The 27,857-nt window shown below is 34.8% G+C and overlaps 2 protein-coding genes across 3 annotated transcripts in view; one reads left to right on the top strand and one right to left on the bottom strand.

Annotated features, from left to right (window-relative positions):
• Window positions 1–27,857, top strand: part of IMMP2L (inner mitochondrial membrane peptidase subunit 2) — an 848,215-nt gene that overhangs the window by 380,945 nt on the left and 439,413 nt on the right. The gene's annotated exons all lie outside the window — the stretch shown is intronic.
• Window positions 24,716–27,857, bottom strand: part of LRRN3 (leucine rich repeat neuronal 3) — a 34,965-nt gene continuing 31,823 nt past the window's right edge. Inside the window, exon 2 of the mRNA XM_041727693.1 lies at window positions 24,716–27,723. Coding sequence (XP_041583627.1) covers window positions 25,238–27,364 — 2,127 coding nt within the window. The 5' untranslated portion in view covers window positions 27,365–27,723 and the 3' untranslated portion in view covers window positions 24,716–25,237. The remainder of the gene's footprint in view (window positions 27,724–27,857) is intronic.

Genomic DNA, 27,857 nt, shown 5'->3' with positions numbered 1-27,857 from the left:
CTAGTTTGTGCATAAGAGTAATATGCATTTTGAATATATAGTACCTAAGTTGGTTTCTCTCTAAGGCGCGAAATGATTACTACTGTTACCATTTAAAATGAGAATGCATTTTCCCCCAGTTCATAGCTCCATAGATATGCCATCTCATAATGGCCCTGATGAAAGGATCAGCTATTGGGTATGGTTTCAATTTACTTTTGTGTCGTTCAATTGTGAGAGCCATTTTCATTAAAGGTATTATTCTTTCTCTTGACTTCACTAAGGAGTGTCTATAAAGAATGCTTTCTTCCTGCATCAGCGGAACAGATTTGGAAGCAAAGGAAAATAAATTTCTAAAAAATAAATATTTTAAAAATGATCCAAAGTTTTTAAAATGTGGATGGGATAGAACATTTTTATTTTTCTTTAAAAAAAAATGTGACCCAACAGTATTTGGCCTTTTACTGGTACTGTCTTGTCAGTACTTTTAGCATAGCCGTGGTGTTATGTATTTATTTCTGGTTGTTTTGAAAGAGTCAGTGCAGCTTGGTCTATAGTCATGGGTATGTAGTCATGGTATGTACTCCATTGATTTAGCCTGGAAAGGAGTTGGAGAGATGGGATTCCTCAAACATGTATCAAAACAGCAAGTTACTTCCTGATGGTTATATATTATTGTGATTATATACTGTGTCACCCCTTTTTAAAATCCGTGCTTTTGCTTATTTCTTGTTTGCAGAATAATATAGTCATTTCTAAGGATGGATTTTTTTTTCTGTGACTTTGTATTTTGTTTGTTTTTATTTGTAAACATTGTTCTGTTTTTTTTTTTTTTACCTCAAAACAAATGTGTAAGTATAAAGTATTAATTGGAGCTCACACCAAAAAGAATCATGGTACTTCAGCTGCTGAGTGATTGCAAACTTCAGAAATATCTTAAAAAGAAATACACAACTCTGCAGTGTAGGCAGTAGTGTAGGGCAGGTTATGTTCTGCTTTCTGTTCATAATAACAAAGATGTCACGATCTAAAAATAAAATCAGTATGATGAATTTCAGTGACAACAATGAAAGTTTTGGGGCCTGGAGAGTTGTTCATCTAATTGAGGGCATTGCTTTCTCCTGTCCTCAGGTACAGAATATTGTTCCGTTTTAAGCCATTGAGGTAAAAGAGCTTTATATTTTAAATTGCAAGCTAATAAATGCTCTTTTTCTCATTAACACACATGACCTCTATGATTTATGCTTTCATGCATACTGGCCCAGTTTCTCAGTCTCTGTTAATAGAGGCTGAGAATCTGTGTTTAATGTGAATTATTTTCTAACTGAATTCCTGTAAATTCACAAAAGATATTCACTGTAGTGATCTGCTTGTCCTGTTCAGGGAAGAAAAATACCAGAATGAATCCAGCTTGCTGTGCCTCTTCTGATTTCTTCAACGTGTGTCTGTCTAAAATGACTCCATTTATAGGAATTGTGCAGGCAGCTTTGTCATGCTTTTGATACTAGAGATAATACATGAGTTTCTTACTTCAAATAATAAGCTATTTGCTGTTCAAATAACAATTAGTAGAGCTGGAATGAGAAAGACAGATGAGGGATAACTGATAATTAAGTTTAGAGGGCTCTGTCCTATTTTATGTTCTTCTTAATTTATGGTGGATTAAATATTCTCATATTGTTTTGCCTTCTTTGACACAGATGGCCATGGAATTTGGATTTAATTCCAAATCCATAATGTCCACAGTAAAGTCCTAGAAAATGATAATAAATACATTCCTAAAGCTGCATAATTAATTAACAGATTGAGTTAATTTTTAGTTTTTTAAAGTTAGTGAAGAAGATAATTTAGAGAACAGAGTTTTAGCAAAACATGCAGCTTAGGGCAAGCTGATACCTAAAGCCTTTTTTCTTTCCCCACTATTTGAATATTGGGTTATTGTTTTAATATCATTAACACAAGGATGTTTGTGATAGTTGTTATTTTGACCAATCTAGAAGGTGATAATTTTGGCAACTGGCTAAATCACTCCATAACTGGGCAAATGAATAAAGCAGATTTTTTTAAACTCATAGAGTTATAGAATATTAAAGTCATAAAATTGCCAAGGAGGTCATCCAATTCAATTCCTTACTGATAATAGGGAGGAAACTAAGACCCAGTGAGATACAATGATTTGTCACATGTATATTGCCAATTTAGTTAGGAGCCAGACTAGAATTCAGTTTTTAAACTTTTTTTTTTGTTTTTGATCAAAACAAAAACAAAGTTTTTTTTTTTAATCTTTTTCTTAATTCATTCCCAAAAAGAATGCATTTATTTCTTAATTAAGGTAAAAGAGAATGTAGTGAAATTTGCCAAATAGAATACAGAGAAGATGTTACATAATAAAGAATTCAAATAGTCTTTGTCTTAGGTTTCTGATACAGATGAGGGACTCTGTTGTTGATGAGCTTCTTACACAACATCTGAAGTTATGTTATTAAAGTGATTAATGGTGGGCTTCTCGATGGCATCAGGATGGGGGCTGGTCATGCTGGAAAGACCAATCATTTGATTAGAATGTTTGAGTCACATGATAATCATCCCAACCTCCCAACCTCCAAGGAGGGATGGTAGGTCGGAGACTGAGTTAAGTCATGTGACCAAAATCCAGATAGCAACCCTGGACAGTGAAGCTCAGTGGAGCTTCTTATTTGGTGAACACATTATTGTACTGGGAGGGTGGCATGCCTTGATTTCATAGGGAGAAGGCACAGAAGCTGTCGGTTTGGAACTCTTCAATACCTTTCCCTGTGTGTCTCTTCATTTGAGTGTTCTTGTTTGTATCCTTTGTAATACAACTGTGAGGTGTCTGGGTAGCACAGGTAGTTCAGTATCCAACTCTTGGTTTTGGCTCGGGTCATGATCTCAGGGTTGTGGTATCAAGTCATGAGTCATGCTCAGTGTAGAGTCTGCTTAAGATTCTCTCTCCTTCTCCTGCCCCATCCCCCCTCCCGAAATGAATCTTAAAAAAATACTATAATTCAACTGTAATTGTAAAGATAGCACTTTCCAGAGTTCCGTAAGTCATTCTATAGAGTCCTCAAATCTAAGTATGGTCAGTTGAAGGCCCCATATTTGTAGTTATTTGATCAGATATGCAGGTGACTTGAGAGCCTATATACGGCTGGCTTCTGCAGGAGAGCAGTCTTGTGGAGACTGAAACCCTAACTTGAGGGGTCTGCGCCAAATTCAGGTGCTTAGTTGCCATCACTGTTGAAATGTACTACAAAATGGCAGTTGTGGTTTGCTTAGATGCATAGTAATGATGTTTGCTTTAGTATGGTTCATAAACCATATATTAGTGTCATCTGGGAACTTGTTAGAAATGAAGACTTTAGGGATGCCTGGGTGGCTCAATGGTTTAGCATCTGCCTGCAGCGTAGGGCAAGATCTTGGGATCCTGGGATTGAGTCCCACATCTGACTCCCTGCATGGAGCTTGCTTCTCCTTCTGCCTGTGTCTCTGCCTCTATCTCTCTCTCTCTCAATCTGTGTCTTTCATGAATAAATAAATAAAATATTTTTAAAAAATGAAGACTTTATCATAATTTGTAGTTTCACAAACTCCCCAGAGGAGTCACATGCACATTAAAGTTCTAGCAGCTTTAATGTTTTGAGATAATGAGAGAGATTTATATTAAACTAAATCTAAACCGTTTACCTAAAAAATGACAATGAAAATTCTGGATTATTTTTAGATTTGTTATTTTCATTGAAAATCATAACCCATTTATAATGGATAAAGTCTTCCATATCTGCTCTTTGTGTGTTGATACTCTGTGTTTCATGACTTTTGGCATTTATTAATATCTGTTAATGTTTCACTGTTGCACACAGGTAACAAACATCAGTCTCTAGTTTTTTGTTAAATATGGTTGATGGAACACATATATTTATTTGCTCTCCGTAAAATGTCACTAATACACCAATAAAGAATAAAAACAGAAGAAGAAACGAAGATAACATTATCCTATCTACAATTATACAAAAATAATAAAGTACCTAAGAATAAACTTAATGAAGGAGGTAAAGGATCTGTACTCTGAAAACTCTGAAATGTTGATGAAAGAAATTGAAGATGACACAAACAAATGGAAAGATATTCCATGCTCATGGGTTGGAAGAACAAATATTGTTAAAATGTCCATACTACATAAAACAATCTGTAGATTTAATGCAATTCCTATAAAAATGCAACATTTGTCACAGAACTAGAACAAATAATCCTCAAATTTGTATGGAAGCACAAAAGACCCCAAAGTAAAAGCAATCTTAAGAAAGAAGAACAAAGCTGAAGTATCACAATCCCAGATTTCAAGATATATTACAAAAAAAGTAGTAATCAAAACAGTATGGTACTGACACAAAAATAGATGTAGGTCAATGGAACAGAATAAAGTGTCCAGAATAAACCCACATTTTTATGGTCAATTAATCTGCCGTGAAGGAGTCAAGAATATACAGTGGAAAAAAAGACAGTCTCTTCAAAAAATGGTGTTGGGAAAATTGGACAGCTACATGCAAAAGAATGAAACTGGACCATTTTCTTACACCATACACAAAAATAAACTCAAAAGGGATGAAAGACCTAATGTGAGACCATAAACCATAAAATTCCTAGAAGAAAACCTAGGCAGTAATTTCTTTGGCATCAGCCTTAGTAACATTTTCCTAGATATGTCTTCTCTGGCAATGGAAACAAAACTAAAATAAACTATTGGGACTATACCAAAATAAAAAGCTTCTGCACAGTAAGGGAAACCATCAACAAAATGGAGAAGCAATCTGCTGAGTCATAGAAGATATCTAATAAGGGGTTAACATCCAAAATACATAAAGAACTCATTCAACTCAATACCAAAAAGAATAATAGTAATTTAATTTAAAAATGGGCAGAGGACCTGAATATACATGCAGTGCTCAACATCACTAATCACCAGGGAAATGCAAATCAAAACCACAAAGAGATATCATTTTATACTTGTCAGAATGGCTAAAATAAAAAACATAAGAAATAACAAGTGTTTCAAGGGGATGTGGAGAAGAAGGAACCCTCATACACTGTTGATAAGAATATAAATTGGTGCAGCCCCTGTAGAAAACTATATGAAGGTTCTTCAAAAATTAAAAAATAGAGTTATCATATGATCCAGTAATTCTACTACTGAGTATTTACCCAAAAAAATGAAAACACTAACTCAAAAAGATAAATGCATCCCTATGTTTATTGCAATGTTCTCTTTTCTTTTTTTTGCAATGTTATTTTCAATAACCAAAAAAAGGGAAGCCACCCAAGTGTCCATCAATAGATGAATGGATAAAGAAGTTATGGTATGTACCGTCATACACACACACAATGGAATATTACTCAGACAGAAAAAAGAATGGAATCTTGCCTTTTGCAACAACATGGCTAGACCTAGAAGGCATAATGTTAAGTGAAATAAATCAGCCAGAGAAAGACGGGTGCCATATGATTTCACACATTTGTAGAATTTAAGAAATAAAACAAATGAACAAAGAAAGGGCCACATGGACTCTTAAATATGCTCAAATAATTCACAACAATGTCTATATGAAAGATGATTTTAAAAGTGATAATGGACATCTTTGTCTTATTACTGGTCTTAGGGTAAAAGCTCTCAGTTATTCAACTTTGAGTACGAAGTTAGCTGTGGAGTTTTTATAAATAGCCTTTATTATGCTGAGGTATCTTCTTTCTAAACCCCCTTTGTTAAAGAATTATTATTATGAATGGGTATTGAATTTTGTCAAATGCTTTTTCTGCATCATATGATTTTTATCCTTTGTTTTGTTGATTTGGTATATCATGTTTATTGATCTGCAAATATTAAACCATCCTTGAATCCTTGGAATGGACCTCAGTTGACTGTTCAATGACCCTTTTAATGTATTGCTTAGTAATACTAATCACCAGGGAAATGCAAATCAAAACCACATTGAGATGTTGCCTTACGCTGGTCAGAATGGCTAAAATAAAGAACATAAGAAATAGCAAGAGCTGAAGAGTATATGGAGAAAAGGAACCCTCATGCACTCTTGGCGGGAGTGTAAATTGGTACACCCCTATGGAAAATAGACTAGAACCCTCATAAAATTAAAAATAGAAATGCGATCTGAGTCAATAATTCTACTAGTGGGTATTTTCACAAAGAAAAGGAAAACACTAACTCAAAAGGACACATGCAGCCCTATGTTTATTGTGGTATTATTTATAATAGCCAAGAAATGGAAGCAATCTAAGTGTCCATCCAGAGATTAATAGATAAGGAAAAGGTGATGTACACATGCACACACACCACGGAATGTTACCTAGTGATAAAAACTGATATGTTGGCATTTGCGATAATGTGGGTGGACCTAGGAGGTATTATGCTAAGTAAAATAAGACGGATTGAGAAAGACAAATACCCTATCAATTCACTCATATGTGGAATCTAAAAAAACAGACAAATGAATAAACAAACAGAAAGCAGAATCAGACCTATAAATACAGAGAACAACTGATGATTGTGGAGGAGGTGGGGGATTGGGAGAAGGGTGGACAAATGGGTGAAGGGTAGTAGGAGATAGAAGCTTCCAGTTATGGAATAAATAAGTCACAGGAATAAAAGGCACAGTGGAAAGAATATAGTTTCGTATGGTGACAGATGGTAGCTACACTTCTGGTGAGCATAACATAATATATAGAAAAGTTGAATCACTATATTGTACATTTGAAACTAATGTAACATTGTATGTCAACTATACTCAAAGAAAAATTTGTTTTAGGGGCACCTGAGTGGCTCAGTTGGTTAAGCAACCTACTCTTGTTTTTGGCTCAGGTCATGATCCCAGAATTGTGGGATTGAGCCCTGTGTTGGGCTCTGAACTCAGTGGGGAGTCTGCTTGAGGTTCTCTCTCCCTCTCCCAGTGCCCCTCCCCCTGCTGTGCTCTCTCTCTCTCACTCTCTCTCTAATTCATAAATAATTCTTTTAAAAATTGTTTTAAAGGTGATAACTTTTATTTTGAGGAAAGCATTGGAGGGAAAAGGTGGTGAGGTATTAGAGAATGAAATTTTCATTCTTCATAGAATTATTTCTAGTTAGCAAATTATATCTAAGACTTTAGAATTAATATCAGTAATATAGGTATGGAAGTAATCCCAACACCAGAAATAATAGGCAATTAATGTTAGTTGTCTCTCTTTACTTTCTCCCAGTTCTAACCATGCCAGAATTTGTGGATATCGATGCACAGTATAGAGACCATTGGATTAACAGTCAGAAGATCTGAGTGCTAGTCCTACTCTGACACCAAGTAGGCATGCCATTTTCAATTAAAAGGGGTATAATATTCGTGATCCTTATGCTATTTCATTATTCAAGTTCTATGTGATATGTCCTAGATATTTTCCTCTATTGTTAGCATGGTGGACGGGAAGAGACTATGTCTCGCAGGTCTATCAATGGTGTTAATTTTTGCTTTGCTTTGTCATTCAGCCATTTACCTAAGTGGCTTCACCCTTTTAGGTGAAGAGACAATTTTTTTTCTCAAGCAGCCAGTCTTAATAAGTCAGAGAACAGCATGGAATTGCCATAAGCATGAATGAGGAGCAATAGTTCTTTTAGTCGAGGCAGATGGAAGTGTTTTCATTTCTTATACTCTGTGACGTTTGTGAGAAGTTCAGATATTTCCAAAATTACAAAAAGCCATCTGGCCAAAATGCCTTGGCCCTGTTAACTTATTTAACCTCTGCCAATTAGATTTTTTTCAGTTTCTCATAATCTGCCAATTAGATTTTTTTCAGTTTCTCATAATCTGCATTGCAAATTTTTATTAAGTTTGTTCAATAGCAAACAGATTAAGTGAACTATCATTTTTTTGAAGGGCACTTAGCTATCACTTTGAATTGCATCATCTTCTGAACCCTGCAGGTTGAATGTGCGAGCAGAAAATTGTATTAACTCACTTGGGCTCAGGAATATATGGTCCTATCCAAAAGGTTCATATTAGCCAGGTCATTGCCACTTAATGTCGTAACTGTCTTTGCCAACCAATTTTTTAAACAGTAGTAAAGAATTGGTGATAATAGACACAAACTAACATTAGGAGAGGGCAAATAAGCTATTACTTCGTTCAAGTGGACTTGGAGCTTCATTCTCTTAGATCTCCCTGAATCTCAGTCTCGCTCTCCTGCCCTCTTTCTCTCACTCGATTCTGTTTGTTTGTATCTTTTTTCTTACCTTGCTTTTTGTCTCTTGTGTCTCAAATTTAGGGATCAATTTGCTCTGTTTTTGTCTCTCCCCTTTCTCTTCTGCTCCCCACCCTCTCCCCCCCCCCCCACACACTCCTGTTTACTGTACTCCAAGAAAACAACAAAATTAGGAAATTGAAATGTAATTGTACTGGGGTTTCATAGATGAGAAACTGTAGAAATAAAATTAGTCTCAGCTTTTGAAGAAGTGCTAATGAGAACAACATAAGGTGGTCTTATCGGGGAAAGAATGATCCTAATTCCACCTGCCCTCACCCCCGTCCCAAGGGGGGGAATTGCGAGGTGAGCCACATTTTCATCATCATCAATACAACTTAATAGGTGTTTTATCTTCCTGGCTCAGAGTAGGTTTTTAACTCAGAGAAAAATGTATTTTTTCTATTTTAGAAAAATGGAGATTGTTATATTTATTGTTTAAAAAGATGATTTTTATGTGTCTTCTGTTATAAAGAGAACAACTTTTTAGATAGGGGAGGTAATTAACTTGCATATCAGGATCAGGTTAATTACTATTATCTGGAAGTCTCACAAAATATATTTGGAAGCTACTTAATTGCTCCAATGTTCCTTATCTGTCTTTCCTCCTGCATAATTTTCCCTACCATACAGAATTCTCTAAACCCTTGCAGGGAAGTTGCATATCTGGTCCATCTTTGTATATACTGAAACTTCTAACATTTTAATTTCTTAGCAAATACTATTGAACAAAGAAATACCAACTTAGTCCAGTCTCTGGCCATTGTTCTCATTTATTATCTGTTCATAGAATCATTTAGGATTTTTGCCTCTTGGGTAGTGATGCCACTGAGATTCCTGAGCAGTAAAGTTGTGTCTTCACTTAGTCTTTTATTAGCTCAGTTCCAACAACTTTTCTTCAATGTGCAATGTAAATAGGACAAAGATAAAACATTTCAGATTTATCCTTGGTTTGTCTGTTGCTGAAATACTTGACATCAAATGGACATAGTATTCATTTGTTTGCTCATTTATTGTCACAATAGCCAAAAAAAGTATTTTAAATAAAGGGATCAGTAGTGACAATTTTTTAAAAAAAAATCATGTTAACTAAAGAATACTTAGCAGTGTTTTTTTTCTGCTGTATTTGTGGTATTAGAATGCATCATAATGTTCAATATTTTCCCCCTAGAATATAGATGCAAGCAGTTCTCTTTTGCCTTAGAGAGTTTTACAAGTAAGTTATATTATTTGAAGATGCACAAATGCTAAGCTATTTCAGGCAAGTGACCACAAAATTTTTGGCATCCTTCATTGGCAAAGCAACGAACTATACTTTTCAGTTTGTAAGAATGGAATATGACTTGGGATGAATTAAAAAAACAAGAGGAATGTATGTTGGTAGAACCTTATCTCTAATCTTTTTTTAGCTGTGTTCCACTTTTCTCATAGGACTGTTTTAATTTATTGTAAGTCATTTTGCAGGGTTGTATCTGTAAATTACACCTAACTTGGAACACTTATGTTATTTGTTTGTTTGTAGATGGCTATTAAAATTTAAGATGGGTTAAATAGTTAAATAAGAAACAATGAATTATATTGCCTGTGTCATACAAAGTAGCTACCACAACTAAGCAGAAAGGTGCAATATTTTCCTTCTTATTTTGGCCCTGTGGCCCCAGGAGTTAATGTAAAGCACAGAGTGCCAGTGCTGGAGGGATGCCAACTCATTGGACAGACTGAGTGCCTTCACTTTTTTTCTTTATGAGCCTGTCACCCTAGTTGTGTTAGTGCTGAACAGACAAAAGCAGAGGAAAACCTCTAGCTGGAGGGATCTTGTTTCCTCCAGTAGAACAAAGGCATCAAGATTACTTACTTTAGGCAATATAACATTATCCACATCCACCAAATATACTGAAAAGAATGAATGAGACAACTTTTTGTATTTTAAAGTAGCGTTATACAAAAGTGTAGTGAATCCATCTGTATTCCAATTGTATTTCAAAGCGATATTTTAAGTATAATTTCTTAACTCATTCGTATTAAAGCTCGCACAGAAATTTGACACTGATTTCTGTTCTTTGGTAAAACTGTTGAAATAGCACTTGGTTTTCAGAAAACTGAACTGCTTTTTGACTCTGTGATTTTTATCATTCATAGCATTGAGGTGGTAACTTAATGTCTTTACCCTTCAAATCAAATTATTTTTTTTTCCTATCATTTGCTTGGCTTCTTGGCTTATCAAGCTTGATTACATTTGCCTTTTCTTACTTTAAGCAATGTGGCCTGAAAGTGTGAAATAGAAAAAAATTGATCTTCCTAAGTATATAAAGCAATATGCCAGTGTTCTGTGTAAGTTTTGTTTTGCATAATGGAAAATTGTAATTTTGGCTTAACATCTTTTTTGGCAATGATTAGGAAATGGTGAAATGAATCAAAAGCAACTAAATAAACACTGATTAAGAAATTCATAATTTCAAACAGAAAAAAATTTTTTTTCTAAGGCATCTATATGGCTCTTCCAGCATGTTAATTAGTATAAACTGAATGTAGGATGAATTCTTCCTGAAAAATAATTTTACTTTGTTTGCATTTTTGTTATACCATTGTAAATGTTCAAAGGACTGAGTTGGAAGGAGTGTGACACTGTTCCATCCATACTCTGCTGCTACTAGAACTTGAACTAAGCCACCATATCTTCATAATATTCCAACTTGCCTAAACTATATAGTTGACATCCTAGATTTATGCATTTCTTTCTGCTTGTAGTGGGTTGAATTGTATCCCCAAAAAAGACATTGTCAAGTCCTAACCCCAGTACCCGTGAATGTGACCTTATTTTGAAGTAGAGTCTTTGCAGATTTAATCAAATTAAAATGAGGTCATACTAGAATTAGCCCAATGACTTTATAAGAGAGAGCAGAGGGAGATTTGGGCATTGAGGCATAGAGACAGGGCAGAAGGCTGTGAGGTACTTTCTTTTTCTTTTTTTTTTTTTGTATGAAGATGAACAAAGACATTTGGTTTTTTTTTTTGTATGAAGATGAACAGAGACATTTATTTATTTTATTTATTTATTTATTTTTTGTGAGGTACTTTCTTATGGAAGCTTATTCACTGCTCCTTTCTTGAAATGAAACCCAGGAAAACATTCCTAGTTGAAAGCCCCATGGCTTTCAGATTGGAATCTACCAATGGATGTTCTTGCTTAGAAATCTATAAGGAGTTTATCTGAAAATTTACTGATTTCATTATTTTAAGATTTTTATTCTCTCCTTTGAGAGATTTTTAGTATGATATCTTTAGACAGATGCATTTTAGATATATTAATTGTATTCCTGTAGTCCATTCTCTAACTTATGAAAAAATTAGGAACTTTCATAAGTTAGAAAAAATTAGGAACTTTGGAGTCATACAGATAAGGCTTTTAATCCCAAACCTTTCTTTAGGACATGTTCAAGCCTGCCTCAGCGTATATGTAACATGCTCACCTTTTTCTCATCTCCTTATGTAGAACCACTTCAGCACCTGCTATTGTCATCTTTTCTTCTCTTTTACTTCCCCTCATTTTTCTGGAGTGAAGAGAAACAGTATTAAGCTTTGAACTGATTTGGACAAGAAAAGAGGAGTAAAATGGCACTTCCACACTCATTTCTTGAGGTGCTCAGTGTTTTCCAAATTGCAGATCCTGACTTACTAGTAGTTAATGAAATCAATTAATAGACCATCTAGCCTTAAAGAAAATACCTAGAATAGAATATATACCATCAGTTTACATTGCCCAGAAAAGGATAAAATTCTTTTTCCTGAAACTTAAATTTTGTGTTTGTGTTGGGATCATATTTATGTGGAATACAGTTTAAAACCAGTTTATAAGCCAGGTAGCTAAATGATGAAAACAAGCTTTAGTTATTCTAATCTATGCTCTCCTCCTCAGCATCCTATTTACTTATGGTGGGGATTGAGTACTGTGACTAAGTTATAAAATAACCAGGATATATGGGAATACCTTTCAATAGTTTTCTTTTTAGTAGCTGGGATTATCTTTCTGGTTGTCACTGAAAGCCTTGTAGCTCTACGGATTTTTCTAATGACTGGGGCATCAAAAAAATGTGATGACTCTGCTTGTCTTTTCTCATTCCTAGTTTGAGTTAGGCTTTACTTTTGAAAGTGTACAATCAAGGAAATATGATTGCTAACTATAGAGATTCTTAATTCTCTGTTGTTATAACTTCTGAGACTAATTAAGTTGCCATAAGACCCATTCCTTTTGCCTGCTGAATGACCTTTATTTAAGAGGTCATATTAGTTCATATGATAAGCGAACTAATAGGTGTTTTATTATAGATATTAGTAAGCTATAGATGTTAGTAAGCTAACAACCAATTTACTTTTATATAAATTCCAATCCCTTTCATCACTGCCCATAAACACTAACTTGTGAAGTTACTTAAACTTTCTAAGCCTAAAATCTCTCACCTGTAATATAAAATATGCCATTGTTAGAATCTTCATCATAGAAGTTAAACGAATTTATATGTATTGTAGGTCAGCATTTATTAAGTGCTTGGTGATGTGGGTGATGTTGCTAACCACAAGATTTGTCATCAAGTGTAATGACCCTCGTCTGCCTAGAGTTGGCTGTTATCATTTGAAAATAGTGCAAGAATTTAATTAACATTGCTCCCTAACAAAGAGATTAGAGTTTAGCACACCTGGAGGGTTGCATTCTGTTTATATTTTGAGAGTTTCATGATTTGGATCATTTCCAAAGAAGAGTGACCCGAAGTACTTTAAAGATGTGGATTTCTTCAGTGTGGAGCAAAGACATAGAGGCATGATAGCATAGTGGACTTGAAGGGTTGCTATCTATGGTACATAGATACATTTATTCTTTTTTTTGTTGTTGTTGTTCCCTAAAATAAACCTGGTGTAGATTAGAAAGAAGAAAATGCTTAGTTTAACACGAGGGGAATGATCTGTTTACTCTCAGAATTTTGAAAAATGTAATAGGCTGACATATAAGGGACCTATCTAGTAGAGAAAGATAACTTCTGTCAACCGTGTTGTGGGGGGATATAGGGGTTTGGTGAAGTGATGGGGTGAGCACTGAAGTCTTCTTTCATTCTGAGATTGGACGTCTTTGCCACTTTCAGTGTCTGGACAGCTCTTGCTTGGACTAAGAGTGAAGGTAATAGAGTCAGATAATACAGACTTTACGCAAGGCAAAATGGCAGGCTTTTATAAAACTGTATGGCAGACATGGAGAATGTGAGGCTTTATTTTCTGTAGTGTCTTGATGTTATATAATTATGCATTATAAACTATATTAAGAGAATATACAATTATGCTTTAAAATCTTATATTTTAAAAGAATAATGTGACATCCTCATGATAAGCTTGGGATTTTAAGTCAAGAGGAACTTTAGGAGACCCTTAATATAAAAGCTCCTTTCTGAAGCCAGATTATTTAAAGATCACAGGGTTGTCTTGTCACAATATAGCAAAAATCTTTATTGATAAGCCTGTTGCCACTGGGAAAGGCATCTGCAGATATTTGATAGTGCTCATTTTGTAAGAGTAGAAAGAGTCAAAGGGTTTGAAAATTTGTCTGATGATAATTTTATTTGATATCTCCTACCTCATGACCAATAATTCATCAAGGTAGGTTAGCATAATTTTTCTGACATCACAGAGTAGCTATGGGTAATATATTCAAATGTCAGCTATATTGTGTATGAAAATGTCGTATCTTCAGACGTACTTTACAGAGATGTAATCAGTAAAATTTTATAATGCCCTCATAAGTTTAAGATTTTCACTTTAGTTCCAAAGTCTAGGGCTACTGATCTCAGACTTTCTAGTATTTTTATATCTTGTGGCTTCCGTGAAGTTCAAACTTAAATTTTGTTTTTTCAAGAATGGGATGACAGTTAGGATATGACATACATATTCTTACCTGGTGTTTTAAGTTCACACTGAAAAACAGTGACCTCGCTACCACAGCCTAGTCGTGGGGGAGAGTTACTCTTATTAATAAAATAGAGACCACTCTGTCATTACACTTATTTAGTAATCATTTTGTCCTAAAGCTCCCTGGCCTTTCTCTATTATCTTTCCCAGAGTGAAATGAAACAAACACATCTGCCATGGTGAGTTGGCATCCTCTCCACAAATTAGTGGCTAGCAGCAGAATATTATAGAAGTCTTTCTGGGCATACTCAGACACTGGCATTTTAAATATCTTGGGAAAGCAGATGTGCTTTTACCCATTTTATTTTCTGTTTGGAATTGCCCCTTGGTTTCAGAAAATGTCCAACAACGTTTTCAAACAAGTTATTGAAGAATTGAAAAATAACTAATTTAATAGTCTATGTATTACAGTTCTTTTAAAACACTTTTGAGAAAATTTAATAGGAGTATCCTCAAATATTTATGTTAATGCTATCTCTCATTATGTTTATTATGTCTTTTAATGCTTAGCTACTCTATTATTTTCAAGTACATCTTCAAAATCAAACCTTAAATTATTGTGCTACAATGTACCTCTTTACTCTGAAAACCTGTATTATATTAGACAACCTTGATAAAACCTTTTTTCTTGAGAGAGTACAGTGGTGAGTAAGTAGAGAAAATCTGGAATGAGTGTCCAATTTGTGTGAGTATTTCTGCAAATACTCTTTCCTATTTTAAAGTTATTTTGAGTTCAGGGTCTCACTTAGAGACATATAATAAAGGACAGTTTTTTTTTTCTGTTATCTGACAAAAGTGATACCTGTGAAATCTCTTCAGAACTGTGTCTAAAAAAAAAAAAAAAAAAAAAAAAAAAAAAAAAAAGAACTGTGTCTAATATTGCAGAAAACATAGTCCAAATAAATGAGACACACTATTTTTCCCCTTGGTTTTCCTACATCTGTTTTTATACTCATATACTTATTATTAAAGTCTATGTCACATATTCATGAAATTTCTGAAAGAGAAGTACAATTGGCAATGAAAGTGGAGCTAGATAATTCTTAAGTTCAAAGATATAGACCTTAATTTTAAATCACATTTGGGGGGATCCCTGGGTGGCGCAGTGGTTTGGCGCCTGCCTTTGGCCCAGGGCGCGATCCTGGAGACCCGGGATCGAATCCCACGTCGGGCTCCCGGTGCATGGAGCCTGCTTCTCCCTCTGCCTGTGTCTCTGCCTCTCTCTCTCTCTCTGTGACTATCATAAATAAATAAAAATTAAAAAAAAAAATAAATCACATTTGGTTTTTTATGTATAAAATTTCTCAAAATACCTACGATCTCTTTCATTTATCTGCCTCATGGGCAGAGAGTGAAGAGCTGTAGTAACATTTTAAACCTCTGTTGGTTTCATAGGAGATGTATTTTAAAATATCTGAAATGAGAATAACTTGCAAATAATGGACTCTGCTAATCCTGAATGTGAAGGTGTACACCTGAGTGTATGTTTAGGAGGGTGTTGTGTGCACACGCATGTGTGTGTGTGTGTGTGTGTGTGTGTGTGTGTGTTTCAAATTAGGGAAGGCCTGCCTGAGAGAGTAGTGTATAAAATGTGCTTATGTATTTCCTTTTTCATTTCCTACTTCTCATATTTTTAGCTATGGAGGATGAGGGATAGGATGGGAGCCTAGGACTTGGCTATAGAGGGAGACAGGATTGAAAGATGGAGAACTAGTATTTGTAGCCTTATTGATTAGTCCCAGTGTTTTATTTTTTTTTAATTTTTCCTAGTCTTCTAAATTTTACCTTGTCATTTTCCCTTGGATATTAGTGTCCACAAACTATTTGTTAGTAACAACTTTAAGTTTGATTTTTTTACCCATGTTTCCACTTTTCTTTCTGAAGGCCAGCTCCAGCTTTTTCCTTCTGCAGCACTTTCTCTCAGTGACTCAATACCCTGATGGTATTCAAACTCTTCCACGTATTATCACTTTCTCTGCATTTCTCTGTTTTTTTAATCGGGAGTTTGTGTAAAGATAGTCTTAGCTGTTAGAACCCTTTCTGGGTCCCCTTATAATAACCTGTGTCTCCCACATATATATAAGCTATCCCATGCCTACCAAATTTTATTAGCTTGTATTGCAATTACTGGATTTATTTGTTGCCACCTACATGTGGAGGGTAAATGTTATCATGTCAAGGAATTTGTCTATCACAATCAGTCTTGAAGTTCTAATAGTTAATATTGTATCTAGCACATTTGCAGGGTAAGATGCATATATGAATGAAAACATGGGCCACTTCTTGCTTTTCTGTTTAGAAATTTTGCTGCTATTGTTTTCCAAGTCTCATTCCTCAGAAGAAGGTCTACCATACCAATGATTCATTGCAAAATAACCAAAGTTGGGGGCATATCATTTGGAATTAGAACATGGTTTAGCATAGTGGCTTTCAAATACTTGCAAGCAAAATTTAGTATTCACTGAATACTGAGAAACTTCTTTACACATCAAATTATTTCTGCATGTCAGTTTAATTTCATAGAAGTTCATTAACCTGTGGAAGTGTTTGTTTTTGTTCATTTGTTTATTTTACTGAACCACCCTGCGTCTGCTGGGAAGTATAGCTGATGAACTTCTTAGATAGGCATCTGTAGGTTTTAATCATGGATAAGTTTGGCAGTATTTTTATTTAATATTTTTGTTGTCCCATTTATCCACAAACTCTCTGTAACATCTAACGTTTGCTTATTAAGTAATTTTGTTCTCCTAGAGCAAAACCCATTTATTAGAACTCCTCAAAACCAACTCACAAATTCCATTTCATAAATTAGAACTCCTCAGGAGCCAAGGCTTATAACACGAGACAAGAGATCCAACAAAGATTAACTCTGTCAGAGCACACTGACTGCTGACTCTCTAAGACGGTGATGGTGGTGCTCCAGAACTGGCAAGGATGTGGATGATGGCAAAAGATTGAAAAGAAAATCCTTCCCCCTCAATCCTTATTTTTTAAGCTGGATTCTCCTTCTAAGGTCAGAGTAACTGTGTATGATATTATTATCGGGGAGTCAAAAGAGCAGGTTAAACAGGTAATTGACCATTTTGTACTTTACAGTGATGCGATTGAAAAAAATTGGGACTCAGAGATCCATGCATGGAAATAATCACAGGAAAGTCTTTTAAAAGTCCCTAGAAGTGCTTTGTACCCAGTGAGTAGTTAGTGAATATATATTTATTTTAAAATTTTTATTTATAAGAATATTTGCAGGTTTTGTTATTGATAAACTAGTACTCACTGTTCAGTCTTCAGCAAGTAATAACTTGAAGTTGACAAATACGGGCGCTCTATCTCCAATTCCTCATGCAAACGGATGTTCAATTTGCCAACATATAGAATAACACCCAGTGCTCATCCCACCAAGTGCTCCCCTCAGTGCCCATCACCCAGTCACCCCCACCCCCCACCTACATCCCCTTCCCCCACCCCTAGTTCATTTCCCAGAGTTAGGAGTCTCTCATGTCTGTCTCCCTTTCTGATATTTCCCACTCATTTTTTCTCCTTTCCCCTTTATTCTCTGTCATTACTTTTTATATTCCCCAAATGAATGAGACCATAATGTTTGTCCTCATGCAAACTGAGATAAGGTTATTATAAAGAAACATGTTAATGGAATAGATAGAAAATAATAGGCACAATTAATAAATCTGGCATATTATTGATGGATTGTTAGTTATTTTTGTGGGTTATGCATGCTTAAAAAAAGTGCCTGATTATTATTATTTCTCATGATGTTCTATCTTTTGGCTTTTTGCTTTGTTGTTGTCATTATTATTGTTCTCTTGGGGCAAATGATTACTTCTTTGAGACTGATCTATAAAATGGGAATGTGAATACTCCTGGTAATGAAAATTGAATTAATTAATTAATTAATTAAAATATGTGTGTGTATATATATATATCTACATATATATATAGAGAGAGAGAGAGACACACACACACACACAGACAGACAGACAGACAGACAGACGACAGACAAGAGAGGAAGTAAGTGCATTCATCAGTATGCCTGACATTCTAAATTGGTAAATGTTCATTTTTCCCACACCCCTTCTCCTTTAGATGTGTAGTGAATTTCTTTTCTTTTACTTTTTATTTTATTTTATTTATTCATGAGAGATACAGAGAGAGAGAGAGGCAGAGACATAGGCAGAGGGAGAAGCAGGCTCCATGCATGGAGCTTGATGCAGGACTTGATCCCGGGACTTCAGGATTAGGCCCTGGGCCAAAGGCAGGCGCTAAACCGCTGAACCACCCAGGTATCCCTGTAGGGGATTTCTTAAGACCATAGCAAATTGTTAGTTGGGCACATGCTCAGGATTCAGTAAATGTTTCTCTTCCTAATTTTTATCTTGCCTCTTGAGTATATATTAATATGTATTATTCAAATAATAATAGGGTCATAACGTATTTATTAATTTCTATGCATTTTATGTATCAGGAAAATATTTCAAGCATCATATTGTCACCTCAGGACTGAGCCTGGACTGAGACACACATAATCCATTGGACAGAAACCCTAACTACCCTTATTCTCACACAGTTTTTTTTGGTGTAAGTCCTCTTTTCAGTGCAATCTGTTACTTCTTAAATATTCTTATTGATAAAAATTCTGTTAGTAGGAAGAAATGAATGTTTTCTTTCCTTCTGTTTTTATACTTTTCCTATATCATATCCATCATCTGAAGGATTTTTATTTTTAAGCTCAGTGGTTTAAATTGGGTAGTTAAAATTACATAATTATATAAATTCATGCATTCTGTTTGTAAATGCATTTTAAACTCTGATAAAATAAATTATTTGATATGAAAACTATATACTGGAATGTTGGTTTGTGGATTAACTGACTAGTAAAACAGGGAAGAGGATCCTAGAAGACTCAGAGTTCTCTTAGAGACATGTTTTCATGTTCTTTGAGTATGTGACTTGTCTCTGTAGCTATTATTAAAAGAATGTTTACCAGAGGTGCCTGACTTTTATTTGAATTCTATTAATAGATTTCATCTTTATAAAGTATTCTTTTGAAGAACTCCTTTGGTGTGTTTGACTATATTGCTTTAATAATGGCAGCTCTCATGGTTTAAGAACTATTTCTCTTTACTAGCCCTGAATCTGGTACCATAAATGACAGGGAGGTTTTTTGTTGTTGTTGTTTGCTTAATACTTTCATTCTCTCAGTGCTAGGATTAGGATGGTCAATATATTTCCCAAGCTTACTCTGTTATTTGTCCAGTGGCTAGTAAACATTATAAATGGATATTGCAATTGGATTTTGAATCAATAACTTCAGACACTGAACTATATGGTTTTTTAAAAAAATTTTATTTATTTATGATAGTCACACAGAGAGATAGAGAGAGGCAGAGACACAGGCAGAGGGAGAAGCAGGCTCCATGCACCGGGAGCCCGACGTGGGATTCGATCCCGGGTCTCCAGGATCGCGCCCTGGGCCAAAGGCAGGCGCCAAACCGCTGCGCCACCCAGGGATCCCCTGAACTATGTGTTTTAATGAGAAGCTGGGTTTTCCTTACATTGGTCACATAGTACTATTAGTTTTTTGATGATATATCAGAGTCAGAAAAGACAAATAGAAGCACATAAAGTACTATGAGTTCTTCAAATTCCATTTTAGTTCATTCTCCTGGAAGGCTTGCCATGGTCAACCATAACTCTCTGTGCTATGCTTTGCTACTTTGTCCACTCTACATTAATTTTGAAATCATATATGGTATTTGCTCTGAATTTATTACTTATTTAAATACCTCAGTTCACTCTTAAGAAAAAGTTGTATTGATATTTCCGTGATGTATCTAACCCCTTAGTTGGTATTGGCTATATGGCTTATTTCAAACATACCTTTAAGAGCCCTCTGATGTGTATGTAAAGTGAACCAGAATAGTAAATTCAAATCTCTGTGGGCTTGTCTATTTTCAGTAGGAATAAAAAGGAGTCATGTTCTATTTCATATGATCTTCTCACCTGAGCATACTGAATGCTTACTAGTCAATTCAAGAGGAGCTTTGTGATGCCATTAATAAAATGTTTAGGCAAGATTTTGGAAATAATGTATATTTCTCTGGAATATTCTTTTTAAAACACTTATCTTTTAATGATTTGTCTTAGGATTGGTTATATGTATTATGACTTTCAGAATGAACTCTGATTTTGTGATTTTATCCTTGGGTACAAATAGTGTTTTATTTTTCCCTTGCTTCAGAGGAGTAAGATAAATCAAAGTAGGGGTCACCTTTAATAATAGTCCACACTTTACAAATGAACACACAAAAGCATCCACTATTGTGTTGAAACTCCAATTAGTTTTTTTCTTTTTCCTGAGCTCCATGGTGCTGATTATAACATTTTGATTCTAGGGATAGTTCTTTCATTCCACTATAATATTGCCATGATCCCAAGCAATGACCTAGTTATCAATGCATTAGTCAGGGTGAAATGATATAGAGTATAGGTTGTAGAACTAAGGGTGAAAATATTACCATCTGAGATGGTGGTAGAAGAGAAGATCATTGTGGTTTTGGAATGTTCGATATAGTAAACATATCTGGCAAGTATATTTAAAACAAACTTTTACCTATTATAACTTGTTATGGGAAAGAGTGGGGGAGAGAGGGAGAGATTGAGATTTGATCAAAGAAAATGTGGCCACAATTAGGGATGCCTGGGTGGCTCAGCGGTTGAGCATCTGCCTTTGGCTCAGGGCATCATCTGGTGATCCTGGGATCGAGTCCCACATCGGGCTCCCTGCATGGAGCCTGCTTCTCCCTCTGTCTCTGTATTTTTCTCTCTGTGTCTTTCATGAATAAATAAATAAGATACTTTTTTTTAAAAAGAAAGAAAATTTAGCCACAATTTAATCACGATTCTTTATTCCTTATCTCGTAGACTACCAACACTGGGATGAAGCTGAAGGTTTTGTTTAATAGTGACATATACAATTAGAATTTTTTCTTTCTAATACTTGTGATAGCTGTGAGGATATATCATTGGAATTTTCCCTTTCTTTAGCAAATACATATCTTTAAACTTTTAGTTGTTTTTGTTATTGGCTTTGTTACTCACATATCTGATTTTTTTCATGTTAAAGGCTAATCTGTGAAATTTTAAGGTTTTCCTTCATAGTTAAGTGCCTTTTAATTTAACCAGTTTAAGAATAGTATTAGGCTGCTATTTGTGTGTGTGTGTGTATGTGTGTGTGTGTTAAGATCAATGATAAATTTGAATTAAGTTCTTATATCAACATATAATAAGTAAAATCTTTTTAGAGCAAGAACAAAATTTGTGATATTTTTGAGTATTAATATTCTGTGAGAATACGGATTGAGGCTGGGACTCTCTACTAGGTAACATAGTTAACACATACTAATAAAAGCAGTGGTATGTAACCAGCATGTAATCCAGTAGAATGTAATCTCCTTAATGCATGAAGTTTGTTCTGTTCACTTCGTTTTTCCAGGGAGTAATAGCCATACAGTAAATATTTATTGAAAGTAGCCAGAGAATATATAGTTAAATAGACTAAGGAATTGTAATTTTATTTTATTTTGTTAAATATTCTATTTATTTATTCATGAGAGACACACACACACAGAGAGAGAGAGAGAGAGAGAGAGAGGCAGAGATGCAGGCAGAGGGAGAAGCAGGCTCCATGCAGGAGCCTGATGCAGAACTCAATCCTGGGACTCCGGGATCACGCCCTGGGCGGAAGTCAGGCGCTAAACTGCCGAGCCACCCAGGGATCCCCAGGAATTATAATTTTAAACTTATGCTTGCTGATATATAGTTTTGCTTAAAAACTTTTTATCTAATTAGAATAAAATTGTAGGAACCGAAACGAGTGTCAAAAGATAGATATACATACCATAAATGGATTTCATTTCTTTTCTAGGGAAAATAGCACATGACTGGCAACATACTGTTGATTGGCTTTGCTGACAATCACACATTTTGCTCCACATTCGTTTTATACATTATTTGTATTCAACTAGACATGTTTATTTTCAGAAAATTTGAATTTTATTATATAGTGTAAATTAGAAAATATATAATTATTTAAAAATCATTTTTATGAAAAAATGTTTTTCTCCATACAAGGTGAGATCAGTTGACATTCACAGTAGTATAAACTTAGAGTTTTATTTGTTATAGGTAAAGTTTGCCATTGCATCTATATGTATCACCAAATTGAAAGTTAATATACTTTAAGTACTTTGACTAGAGCTTAATTTTATGTGAGGTTTAGAAGGTAACATAGGGAGTATGAAATACCATTCTTATTATTGAAACAAATGTCTTTTTGTTCTCACTGGCAATTCAGATTAAATTATAAGCAAGTAAATAGGATCATGATTTGCTTTGACCATCTGTATTTATTCGACTGTAACAAAGATACTTCATTTCAGTGTTCACTGTTAGGTAACTATTCAAAGTGCTTATTTGCTACAGGTTTTCTAGGAAAAATGTAGCTTGAAAGCATTTTAAGCTTTATGCTATGTTTGTTATAGTTCTTCAGGCATATAGGTTTAAAAGAAACATACAAGATACCTGAGCAAGTTCTTGCTGACCTATGCAATACCTGCTTCCTAATAGGTCATATTTCAGCTCTTATATTTTTGACAAATAGCCTGGCTCTAAAAAGCTCTGTCCGTGGTGCTGAAACATCTCATGATGTATGAGCATGTCTTACTGATAAATTCTAATGTCAGCCGCTGTGTGATAGTGATTCATCAGGTTGTAAAATTTGCGTTTGGGAAACACATTGAATTAGCAAGTTTCATATTTTGATGTATTAAAATTAACGCAATTTGTCCTTTCGTTTTAAAGAGTTCATAACAATTACCTTCCACATTGTTAAAAACAGCAGGATTTAATTAGAAACTGTCAAGGCTATCATAAAAGCAAATGTCTACATTAACAAATAAATTGATATGACTACAGTGCTGGAAGTGTTTACAGGCCAGTGACATGTTGATAACATGAACCAAGCTATTGTAAGAAAAGTTAAATGTTTGATTATGAACAGGTACAGCAGCAATTAACATGGAAGCCTTGTAGCTTTGTAGAGATAAGTGATCTGCATGTAAAAAGTATGGCTTATTATCTTAGATGGTTTTTTATTGTTTCAGGATATTGTTTTGTACACAAATACATTTATTTTGCAGGATTATGGGTTTTGTTTGGAAATATGACTTAAAACCCTAAAAGATTTTGGTTGTTTTCTGCAAATGAAATCTTTATATTTCTTATTTTAGATTCTTTAAATAATTAGGAATGTTTTTGGCACTTCAGTTATTCTCATTTTTTAAGCTGTGTTTTTTAGGTGTCTTAAATATAGTCATAGAGAACTACACTTAATCTTTTTCTTTTACTCTGTTTTTAAAATATTTACTTATTAGAGAGAGAGAACTCATGCACACACATGCACACACACACATACACTCATGGGAGGGAGGGGCAGAGGGAGAAGGAAAAAAGAAACTTAATCAGACTTTGCACTGAGGTCAGGGCTTGTTCTCACAACCCTGAGGTCATGACCTGAGCTGAAACTAAGAGTCAGACACTCAATCACCTGTGCACCCGGATGCCCCTCTTTTACTCTACATCAGTCTTAGAAGCTTTTTCTTTTATTACCAAAACTTCTCTCTCAAATTTTTATTAAACTCTGGAATTATCTGATTTATGTCATTTTTATATGACAGTGAACCAAATAAAAGGGAAAATTTCAGAAAATTGTACTTGAAAAACTTATTCTATTAATAATCCAGTATGTTTAAAGTTTTAAAATTCTAGTCTTAAGAAAATCCTAATCTTCTAAAATTCTAAAATTAATTGTTATCCTGAGGAAAAGAACCGTTCAATCTGATCAGAGCATACTTCAAGTCAGCATCAACTAGGTTAGTTGCTATACAAGTATATAAACCTTCATTTTTTGAGTTCATGTGGTTATTACATTTGCAGCACAGAAAATTATTAGATTATTTGCTTATTACTTCAGTCAGGCACATTAAGTGTTTAGAATCACAGAGATTTGAATATTAGACCTAAATCATAAGTCCTAGAACAAATTGGCAATATTTTCTGCAAAGCAAGCAGCTTTCATTTGAGCTACTATTAATTATTAAAATAAAATTTTCAGTTCCTCAGATATTGGATTTATATTATGTGAACTTATCAATTAAATCTATTCTAAAACCTGCTTGTTAAGAAAATATTTAAGTGAATACATGATATCCTTGAGGATTTGTTTCTGTCAATATAGGGTTGAAGAATGTTGTTGTTGCCTTTCAATACTGATAAAGAACTCCAAATTCACTTCTGTGTTTTATAAAAATGTAATTACAGAACCCAGTAAAAGTGTCTTAGGATACCAAATTTCATTATAAAAAAACAGTTTTAAAAAAATGTCATTTAAATGATACCTGGTCAGATGACATTTCCCAGAAATTATTCTTTATTTAGAAACAAAAACAAGACAAAAGCAATTGGTTTTAATCCAAAATGTATTTTTTTCTTATAAAAGAGGCCCACATACTCACTGTGTCTACTCTACAGAATTTGTCCATTTTATTACACCACGTGTCAATTCAAGTTACCTAGTCACTGCAAAAACTCGTGGCTAATATGTGTAATACAACACAGGAGGAGGTATTGCTCAGTTCAACTACTCTTATATACTTAAAAAAAATACAGAAATGTTTTTGTCCACTTTAACTGTAGTCCAGACATAAAAGTTACATGAAAGTTCTAGAAAATGGAATTATTTTATTTGGTTGCCACAGTACCCTTTGAAGCCAGTTAATTAAAATGCTGAACTTGTACATATTTCCCTTGGTCAGGAGCAGCATTGGTGAAGCTTAAACTTCTTTCTAGAAAGCAATATTTCTCTGCCTTTTTTTTTTTTCAAGCACAGCTGCAGTCTTAAGCTTTTCTTTGAAGTAGGTTTAGTTAGTTGTTTTTAGGACATATTTGTTGGCACTCCTATAACAGTTGCTTTCACTTCCAATGCTGTACTTTTTTCTTTGCCTGTTTCCCAGAGGTTGATTAGAGGAGGATAAAGCTCACTAAATGTGAAGGTTGGTTTCTGTAAGTAATTCCTCATATAGCTATGTCCACCATCACAGTTCATTTCTTGAGAGAGGCAACTGTAAAGACATATCACACCAATAATCCCTAGTAAACCTCCAAGGCAGGCCATAAAGGTTGTGGTGTTACTCTTTTCATATTCTCTTTGATCAGGGTCCAAACTTTTTGTGGTGACGTTTACACATTGTTTTCTGGTTTTTTGATAGATGGTGGGGATATCAATACAAATTTTATACTCAGTTGATGGGTTCAGGTGAGTAAGATTATATACCTTGACATCAGATGGTATTCGAGCACTTTGGGCAGCATGGGAATTTTCAGTCTTGACAAAGGCTGTCCACTTAACACTGGATTTGAGAATTTTAGAGCTTGCTTTCCAAGACACCAGAACTGAATTGGCCTGAACATCTTTTATTTTAATATTTAAGGATTCATTGTTATCCTGGGGAAAAGAACCATCCACTTTGATCATAACAGACTTCAAGTCAGCACCAACCAGGTTAGTTGCTATGCAAGTATATAGGCCCCCTTCTGATGGGGTTATGTCATTTATATCTAGTGTGCCTTCAGAATGTACATAGAACTTGTCTTTCAGAGTATTAGGTAAGAGTTTTTGGCCAGAAGGTGTTATCCAGTAGATTTCAGGCTGTGGCTCTGCAGTAGCTCTACAATGCAGGGAAACATAGCTCCCAGCTTCTAAATCCAGATTAGAAGGAAAGCTCTCAGGAGCTATAAGAGGGAGACAGATTTCCATCATTTCCCTGAAATGCACCTGCCGAACATTTTGGCCTTGAAATTCAGGTGGGTCCACGCAAAATAGTGAGTCTGGCTCCATAAATCGAATGTTGGTTTTGTTCATATTAATCCAACGGATGACGCAATCACACCTGATGGGATTGCTATGTATGCTGATCTCCTTGAGGTTTGGCAGAGACTCAATTGTACCATGGTACAGGGCACTAAGGGCATTGCTGTTCAGCATGAGTGATTCCAGCTTGGGTAGTCTGAAAAATGCATTTGGGTGAATGTAAGACAACCTTGGGTTGTTTGTAGCTTCTATTTTTCTTAGATCTGGCAGGTTATCCACAGCAAGACTGTCGATGGAAATCAGCTCAGGCATATTATTTATTCCCAACTCTTTTAAGTGTAGCATATTGCTGAAATCACCTCTCCGTATTCTATTAATGGGATTTTTATTTAGATCCAAGAATTTGAGGTTTATAGCTTTTTGGAGAGCAACATGGGGCACTCTAATAAGCCTGTTGTCGTAAAAAGAGATGCTTTCTAAGTTTTCAAGTCCAACCAAGGCATTATCTGGTATTTCTGTGAGGTTTATACCAGCTATAACCAGACTGCGAAGATTGATAAGCGGCTTAAAGTTCATGTCTTTGATTCTGATGATTGGATTTTCCCCAATCATCAGAATCTCCAGATTGGGAAGAGCGTCAAACCACTTACTGTTGATCATCTGCAATCTATTTGAATTGAGATGAAGTCGAAGAAGATTATGTAGGCCAATAAAAGCTCCGGGGGAAATTGTAGAAAGCAAGTTGTGATTAATATAGAGTTCTTGTAAGTTGCTCAGTCCAGACAGACATTTTTCAGGAAGCTCAGTTAGTTTGTTTTCCTCTAAATACACAGAAAGAAGCTGAGGCATCTTTTTTACATTAATATTGGTGACTGAAGATAAATTGTTTTGAGATAAGTCCAGGCCGGTAAGGTTTACTGGAAAGTCTATGGAGTATTCAATTTTTGCAATATTGTTAGTCTGTAGGAGCAGAATCTGTGTGTCAGCAGGCAATCTGGCTGGGAAATTTAAAAGACCTAAATCGTTACAATCCACAGTAGATGCTTCCATATAAATGGATCTGGGTGTAAACCAAGGCCTGATTTCACATGTACATAATTGTGGGCAATCCGCTTTTTTATCTACAGCTTGTACTAGTGTAGTGATAGCTAGGCCAAGTAGCACATGAATTCGGAGTGGCATGTCCTTCATCTTAGCTTCCTTCTTCAGAAATTTAATGGGTCCTTAAGGATTCCACAGTGACTGCTAGGAAGTTCAGTAAGAGTTGATTGATAAGGAAAATAGTTGCATTTGTCAAATGATGAATGCCATAAAACTGCAAAGTTTTTCTTCATGGAAATAAGTGCTTGTGTCACAATTGTCTTGTCCAGAAATGTCATGCATATTGGAAAAAAGATCACTGTCCCCTTTATGGTAGAATATTGGTAAACTTTCTGAAGATGGAGTATGTATAGATGGTCACAGGAAATTGAGCAATTCATTTATTTAGGAGTGTAATATTCAAATCCCATGCTTGTTCAATACTTGCAGGAATAGCAGCATGATGCTGACTATAATAAAATGGAACATAAAAGAAAAAAGAAAAGAAGAATTAGTCCAAAGGAAAAAAATACCATAATTAAATATCCATTAACTGATTGTGATTTTCTTACATATAATATTGTTTAGAGTTTACAATTAATTC

This window comes from Vulpes lagopus, chromosome 13 (assembly GCF_018345385.1).
Source record: "Vulpes lagopus strain Blue_001 chromosome 13, ASM1834538v1, whole genome shotgun sequence".
Taxonomy (NCBI): Eukaryota; Metazoa; Chordata; class Mammalia; order Carnivora; family Canidae; genus Vulpes; species Vulpes lagopus.
The sequence above is the reverse complement of the archived record's forward strand: the minus strand, read 5'-3'. Positions and strand labels throughout refer to the sequence as shown.